Source organism: Mandrillus leucophaeus, unplaced genomic scaffold, assembly GCF_000951045.1.
Source record: "Mandrillus leucophaeus isolate KB7577 unplaced genomic scaffold, Mleu.le_1.0 Scaffold154, whole genome shotgun sequence".
In the NCBI taxonomy this organism is placed as follows: Eukaryota; Metazoa; Chordata; class Mammalia; order Primates; family Cercopithecidae; genus Mandrillus; species Mandrillus leucophaeus.
In genome coordinates, this window is record NW_012101521.1 from 800,282 (window position 1) to 808,507 (window position 8,226).

Sequence of the window (8,226 nt, forward strand, 5' to 3'; positions counted from 1 at the left end):
GGTCTATTGTTTCTATCTATGTTCGAATGTATTCACTGTTTAGCTCCCACTCATAGTGAGAACATGCAGTGTTTGGTTTTCTGTTCTTGCCTTGGTTTGCTAAACATGATAATCCCCAGGTCTATCCATGCTGCTTAGAACAGAATTGTGTGTTCTTACGACTGCATAGTATTTTGTGGTGTGTATGCACCACATTAAAAAAAAAAATCAAATCCACTGTTGCTGGTCACCTAGGATGCTTCCAAGTCTTTGTTCTTGTGAATGGCACGGCCATGAATGCAGGAGAGCATGTGTCTTTTTGATGGAAGGATTTATTGTCCTTTGGGTAGATACCAAGTAATGGAATTGCTGGGTCTGATGGTAGTTGTGTTTTAAGTTCTTTGAGAATCTCTACACTGCTTTCCACAGTGTGAACCTTTTTTCACATTCCCCAAGAGTGTAGCAGTGTTCCCTTTCCTCTGCTGCCTCACCAGCATGTTTTAATTTTGGAAAAATGGCCATCTGACCAGTGTGGGATGGTATCTCATTGTGTTTCCGAGTTGCATTTCACTGATTAGTGAGGTTGTGCATTTTTTCATGTCAGTTGGGCACTTGAACGTCTTTTTCTATTTTTGAGACAGTATCTCACTCTTGCCCAGACTGGAGTGCAGTGGTGCGATATTGGCTCACTGCAACCTCCGCCTCCCAGGTTCAAGCGATTCTTCTGCGTCAGCCTCCTGAGTAACTGGGATTACAGGTGCCTGCCACTATGCCCAGCTAATGTTTGTATGTTTTAGTAGAGATGGGGTTTCACTATATTGCCCAGGCTGGTCTCGAACTCCTGACTTTGTGATTCACCTGCCTCGGCCTCTCAAAGTGCTGGGATTAAAGGCATGAGCCAACATGCCTGGCCAGTGTTTCTGTAGTTTTAGTAGAGATGGAGTCTCACCATGTTGGCCAGACTGGTCTTGAACTCCTGACCTCAGGTGATCCACCTGCCTCAGCTTCCCAGAGTGCTGGGATTATAGGCGTAAGCCATGGTGCCCAGCCCCTTGACAACTGTTTCTCTAAGGACCCTTTGCTAAAGGAGAATTGCTGGATCAAGACTACTCTTCCAAAAGAGAATAATAAACATTTCCTCTTTCGTTAATAACTTAGATTATTCCTCTGAACAGCCATTATTGCACGTTGCTGAAATGTTTGCCTCTGCACTGGCTGGCCCCAGAATGCTAATCATTTTGAGATTTGTGTTTTCTTTCTTCTGTTTTCTGCCTTCCTCTAAGCCATGCCTGACCTGAAGGCCATCCCTCCCTCTTTAATGTACTATTTTTCTTCTAATGTGGATCTACAAAACCAGAGTTTGGGCAGAGTCTTAACAACAGGGACAAGAGAAGAAACAGATCCAAAGAGAGGGGTTTGGGCACAACAGAGGGGTTCTGGGGTCAGTTCTCAGTGGTGAAGGCTGACTGTGCATCTCTCTCCCCAGCTCCACTTGCAGCTGTGCCATAGCTTGAAATCTGCCACAGTGGGAGCATTTACACCATGGGAAATTGGCAAACGCTGCAAATCAAGAGTGTTAATTTTTGTTTTGTTTTTTGAGAGTTGGCTGTTAACTTACCAGTATACTATTGGCTTTAGTGCATGGCATCTATATATTGGTATTTGTTGCGGGCCGTTATTTAGACCGCCTTCTTATTTCTTAACTGTGTTCCAGGTGGTTAAAGGCAACATAGCACTGAGTTCTGGATAACTGGGGGGACTGTGCGCTTGGATTTGCCGTGCTAAGGTTCGGGTGGGGCTACTACATCTTGCCGGGTTGGGCAAGAGTGAACCCCAGGAGCCAATGTGAGTAGCCAGGATCCTGCCATAGGAAGCTTGGAGTGGAACTGACCTGCCCCCTTTCTCTCTGTCTCCATGGCAGCTGGGTGGGCTATGAACAGGCCAACTGCAAGGGCGAGCAGTTTGTGTTTGAGAAGGGCGAGTACCCCCGCTGGGACTCGTGGACCAGCAGCCGGAGGACGGACTCCCTCAGCTCCCTGAGGCCCATCAAAGTGGTGAGCCCCCTGCCATCATTCTATTTCCTCTCTCTGCCCATCATCCTACTTTCTGTCTCTGCCACCTTGGAGCCGGAGGTCCTGAGACCAGGAAGGAGCCTGCCCCTCTAGCATTGTGCCCCTTCTGATTGGTGAGGAACCTCCTCACTGGGTGACCTTGCAAAAGTCATTTTACTTCCCTGAGCCTCAGTTTCTTCATCTGTAAAATGGGCATATTGGTATCTACTGTCCTGAGATTCCAATGTGCTTATTAGCTTGAGGGTTGTCACGCTGCGCAACTCCAGGGGTCTCCAATCACAAGACTATGAAATGCTCCAGAGGGCACTATTCACATTCTATTTTACGTGGTTGGTGCCCCCCACCCCGCAGGGTTGGGCAACTCCCATCACAGAGTCACTGCTCAATAATCAATAGCCATCAGAAATACAAGAAATTCTGAGTTCAGGACTGGAGAAGAAGGTGGTTTAGCTCTTCTTCAAGACTCATGCCAGTGTGAGTTTTCAGTGCTTCTGAGATCCTGATTCTTACTAGTGTGTGAGTGTGTAAACTGTCGGAGAGGGGACAGGGCCCATCACTGCTCAGTTACACTCCCAAACCCTCCAAGCCCAGTCTAGCTCCTCCCAGGACCTACTGGAAGGTTGGAGAACACTGGACTTCACATCCCACAGACCCAGGTTGCCATGTTGGCTGTGCTGCTCCCAGCTCTGTGACCTTGAGCACGTCATTTGACCTCTCTGTGCCTTGTTTTTCTCGTCTGCCAAATGGCATAATTATGAATGTGCCTGTGTGTGCATGTGTGGGTGTGCACTTGTGAGTGGGTGGTGGATCATAGCTGCCATTTATAAAAGAGAAACTTGAGGCATAGGAGGAAAAAATGGCATTTCAGAATCAAATATTCCCCAAAGTGTTGCATTTCAGAGTGTCTGTTACATGAAAATGGCCCAGTAGAAACTTAACAAATGGCTGCGATCCAACAGCAGTTGTCATAGACACATAGTAGGTGCACTGGGCAGAGAGTGAGGTGTGGGACATGGGGATCCCAACTCTGGGGCATGAGCATGGGGTGGGAAGGCCAACCCTGGGCCCCGTCACCCATACTCACTTACCCATATCCTCTACCAATAGGACAGCCAAGAGCACAAGATCATCCTCTATGAAAACCCCAACTTCACCGGGAAGAAGATGGAAATCATAGATGACGACGTACCCAGCTTCCACGCCCATGGCTACCAGGAGAAGGTGTCATCTGTGCGGGTGCAGAGTGGCACGTAAGCGCATTGCCAGCCCTGGCTCACCCTGCCCCAGGAACTGAGACTCTGGGGTCCTAAGTCCTGCTCTGCTCTGTGTACACTGGTGATCTTGCACATATCAGTGTACTCTGCTGACCTCTGGCTTCCCACTGGAAAGTAAATGGGAATTCTCTGCCCACAGGTGGCTTACAGCCCCTGAATTTCTCTCTAGAGCTGCCTTTGGGGAAACGGCCTTTGGAGTGGAGAAACCTTGGCCTTTACCTCAGCCCCAGTGAGCAAGACATGTATGTCAGAGGGGCAAGTTGAGGCAGGGGGAGGATTAGGTTGAGGCAGGAGGGAAGGAATGAGTTGAGTAGTCTGAAAGCTGTGAGAAGCAGGAGGACCAGCCCATGCTGCCTTTGACCACATGTGTCCCTAAGTTTGGGAACAGGAGGTGTCATTTTCCTCTGAATGGAAGTTCCTGGGCACATCGACCCTGGCCATCAGCAATGGGGGATTTCTCATGATAAAAAATTTGGATTCCATGGGGTCCACAGATGAGCTTTGGGCAGCGGTATGCTGAACAGCTTATACCAGCTTGTAAGACCTTTTTTTTTTTCTTAAATTGAAATGGAGTCTTGCACTGTCACCCGGGCTGGAGTGCAATAGAACAATCTTGGCTCACTGCAGCCTCCGCCTCCCAGGTTCAAGCAATTCTTCTGCCTCAGCCTCCCAAGTAGCTCCAATTACAGGTGCCCACTACCAAGCTCAGCTAATTTTTTGCATTTTTAGTAGATACGGGGTTTCACTGTGTTGGCCAGGTTAGTCTCAAACTCCTGACATCAAGATCTGCCCGCCTTGGCCTCCCAAAGTGCTGTGATTACAGGCGTGAGCCACCGCGTCCAGCCTGGAACCGACTCTTACATTTTCAGAATTTGTGTGAACTGGTTGAGTAATCATTGGTAGCTTGAAACCAGGCACAGTGGGTGCATTTACAGAATAGAAATCAGCAAGTGCTACGAATTAAGGCTCTTTCCCCCCAGCAGAACCAGTTTAGCCAAACATACTGGCTTCTTGGGGTTTGTCAAACTCCTAAAGTGGTGTGCAAAGTTCTGTGCTCCTGTTCCCCTTCATTCCCTCATTCCCTTCATTAATTAATTAATTAATTCATTCATTCAATTTGTCAGTGCTGTCATATGCCAGGCATTGTGTTAGGTGCCCAGAGTGAAGGAGATTAAAGAGATCTGGCTTCTGCCCTGTGTAGCCAACAGTCTAGAAGGGGGGGCAACTGTTAATAATTTAAGAATCCACATAAGTCTAAGCTACTTCCTTGAAGAAAAGATTCTTGAGCTGAGATCTCAAGGAACAGTAGGAATTGCGGGGGTAAAGAGGCCAAGGAAGAGCGTCCCAGACAATGAGAGCAGCATGTGCAAAGGCCCTGTGGTGCATGTGGAGGGAGCCTGGTAGGTCTGAGAAACTCTACAAAGGCCACTGGCTGGAATGCAGAGATGTGGGAGCATAAGAATGCAAAGGTAGTGCTGGATATGTCCACAGAGACTGGCCAGGCAGGTCCTTGCAGGCCAGGCCTGTGTGCCATTTTCTGGAGAGAAGACCAGTACTTTCATTAAGTAGCCCCTGGAACCTCTTTTCATCAGAAGTCCGCTGGAACCTCCCCCAACTCTTTGGCCTTGCAGCTGGGCTTGGAGGTGGAATAGGAGTGGATGGAGATGGTTCAAAGGTCTGACTTATTCTAAACTTCAGTGAGCTTAAGATACCACCCCCTTTCTCTGACCCCAGTACCAGGCCTTCAGTCAAAATTTGCTTCAGGAGGCAGTGAACTCCCCATCAAGAGAAGGAAGAAAGCAGAGGCTCAGTGCTGGAAGGGTGGGGTGGAAAGGGTGTCCTGCTTACTCCTGGGAACTGGCGATGGTTGGGAGGCTTCACCCTTCCTAGTGGTTTATGGATGCTCTCTCCCCTCGCTTCTCTCTTGTTTCTCTTCCTGTTCCCCCGGTTCACCCTCCCCTCACCTCTGGTCCTGCAGATGGGTTGGCTACCAGTACCCCGGCTACCGCGGGCTGCAGTACCTGCTGGAGAAGGGAGACTACAAGGACAGCAGCGACTTCGGGGCACATCACCCCCAGGTACAGTCCGTGTGCCACGTCCACGATATGCAGTGGTACCAATGTTGGCGCCTTCCACTCCTCCAACTAGTGCCCTCCCTACCATGCCTTCTTCCCAGGACCCAGGCCTGCTGCCCAGGAACCTTCCAGACCAACCAGAGAGTGAGTGAAGTATGACTTGCAACTTGTCTGCTGTGGGTCTTTGATCTCCCCTGGCAGCTGGGGGGTGTGTGTGTGCGCGTGCACGTGCGTGCCTGTGTGTGTGTGTGATAGAAGTAAGAATTGGCAAGTATCTGGGCTAGGAATAGGGCAACAGAACCCTTAGGGAGTCTTATAGTTCTCTGCAGCTGCTTAGCTCTTAACTGTGTGACCTTGGACACAGTACCCAACCTCTCTGAGCCTTTGTTTCTGAATCACCTGACTTGCAGTTCCCTTGCCTCTTTTGGGATCCCTGAACATTTGTGATCTGCCTGCCTCAGCCTCCCAAAGTACTGGGATTACAAACATGAGCCACTGCACCCGGCCAACCTTGAAGAAATTATTTCTAATCCCCAGTCACAAAGAAATTCCCTAATACATTTATTTCTCTAAACTTTTTAAACATTTGCTCTTTACATTTGCGTTCTTAATCCTTCTGGAGCTGATTCTTGTATATGGTGTATGGTAGAGATTCAGTGTTTTGTTTTTTTTTTTCTCTTCGGAAGTCCAGTGTCAATTCATGAAGGAGTCCATTTGCTGCACTGCGGCGCAGTCACCTTGCTGTCCTATCCCCTTCCCCACAGATGGGGTGATTTTATGGGCTGTCTTTTCTGTTCCTGTAGTCTGTGTATCCCTGCACTCTTGCCACATTGTTAACGACTATTGCTTTGTAGTCAGTGTTGAGGTCCCTAAAACGGGGGCCCTCAAACCCTGGGCCTCCCAGGGCCGGGAATGGGGGTTGCACAGCAGGAGGTGGGCATTACAGCCTGAGCTCCGCCTCCTGTCAGACCAGCGGCGGTATTAGATTCTCATAGGAATGCAAATCCTATTGTGTGAACTGCACGTGCAAAGGATCTAGGTTGCATGCTCCAATGAGAATCTAATGTCCGCTGCCCACAGCCCGTGAAAAATTGTCTTCCACAAAATCGATCCCTGCTGCCAAAACATTTGGGGACCACTGCCCTATAACATGATTCTTCTTTAGGAATGTTTTAGATGTTCTTTCCCCTTTAGGACTCCATTTAGAAGCGTTCCCTCACATTTGGAAAAGTGGAAAACCTTGTTGAATGAGCTAAAGTGGTTAAAATGATTATCATAAAGGTAGAAACCAGTAAGTGCTCCATATACACCGTAGAATACTATGCAGCCATAAAAAAGAATGAGTGCATGTCCTTTGTGGAAACATGGATGAAGCTGGAAACCGTCATTCTCAGCAAACTGACACAGGAACAGAAAACCAAACACCACATGTTCTCACTCATAAGTGGGAGTTGAAAAACAAGAACACATGGATGCAGGGAGGAGAACATCACACACCCAGGCCTGTCGGGTTGGGGGACAAGGAGAGAGCATTAGGACAAATACCAAATGCATGCAGGGCTTAAAACCTAGACGATGGGTTGATGGGTGCAGCAAACCACCATAGTACACGTATACCTATGTAAGAAACCTGCACGTTCTGCACACGTATCCCAGAACTTAGAAAAAAACAGTTAAGTGCTCAATAAATGTTACTGTCATCTATTTCTTCATTCATTCTTCAACCAATACCTACTGCGTGCCTATTTGGATACTTGGCTTAGTACCTGGGTGATGAAATAATCTACAACAAACCCCCATGACACGAGTTTATAACAAACCTGCACATGTACCCCCGAACTGAGAAGTTAAAAAAACAGAATCCACACAAGTCTAAGCTACTTCCCTTGAGGAGAAGACTCCAGCTGAGATCTCAAGGAAGAGTAGAGGTTGCAGGGCTAAAGAAGAGCGTCCCAGATGAGAGCGGCATGTGAAAGGCCTTGTGGTGGGAGGAGCCTGATAGCTCTGAGAAACTCCACAAAGGCACGGTGGTGGCTGGAATGCAGAGATGTGGGGGCACATGGAAAACCTTGTTAAAGTGGTTAAAATGATTATCATAAAGGTGGAAACTAATAAATGCTAAATAAATGTTACTCTCATCCATTTCTTCATTGATTCTTCACCCGATACTTGGTGCCTATTTCACTCCTGGAACTGGGCAGAGTAGGGGTACAAAGTAATAGATTCTACCCCTAGAAGCTCTCACTTGGAGGGGTGGGGGTGATTGTAATAGTTTGAGAGTAGAGCAATGGTGATTATTATGGATTGAATGGGAACCTCCCAAATTCATATGCTGAAATCCTAATCCTTAGTACCTTAGAGAATGTGACCTTATTTGTAAACTGGGTCATTGCAAGTGCAATTTTTTTGAAGCGCTACGGTCTCTACTGTCCAGGCTGGAGGGTGGTGGTACAATCATAGCTCACTGCATCCTCCAACTCGTGGGCTTTCAGGTGATCCTGTTGCCTCAGCCTCTGGAGAAGCTGAGACTGCAGGCGTGCATGACCACACCTCTCTAATTTTTTATTTTATGTAGAGATTGAGGGGTGGGGGGCGGACTCACTGTGTTGCCCAGGCTGGTGGTCTGGTCTTAAGCAATCATCCCATCTCCGCCTCCCAATGTGCTGTGACTGCAGGTGTGAGCTACCATGCCTGGCCAAATGTAATTAGTTATATTAGTGGATCATACTGGAGTAGGGTGGGCCCCTAATGGAATGTGACTGGTATCTATGAAAACGAGAAACTTGGAGAGAGCCACGCACACAGGGAGAATGTCATGTGAAGATG

At 48.1% G+C, this 8,226-nt stretch overlaps 1 protein-coding gene across 1 annotated transcript in view; it reads left to right on the top strand.

The window, feature by feature from the left end:
• LOC105536064 (beta-crystallin B2-like) overlaps positions 1–5,566 on the top strand; it is a gene marked incomplete at its 5' end in the record, with an annotated part of 17,178 nt that extends 11,612 nt beyond the window's left edge. Inside the window, 4 exon segments of the mRNA XM_011975343.1 lie at positions 1,901–2,033; positions 3,159–3,301; positions 5,304–5,445; positions 5,447–5,566. Of these exon segments, the coding sequence (XP_011830733.1) occupies positions 1,901–2,033; positions 3,159–3,301; positions 5,304–5,445; positions 5,447–5,473 (445 nt within the window).
• Positions 5,567–8,226: the final 2,660 nt, after the last annotated feature.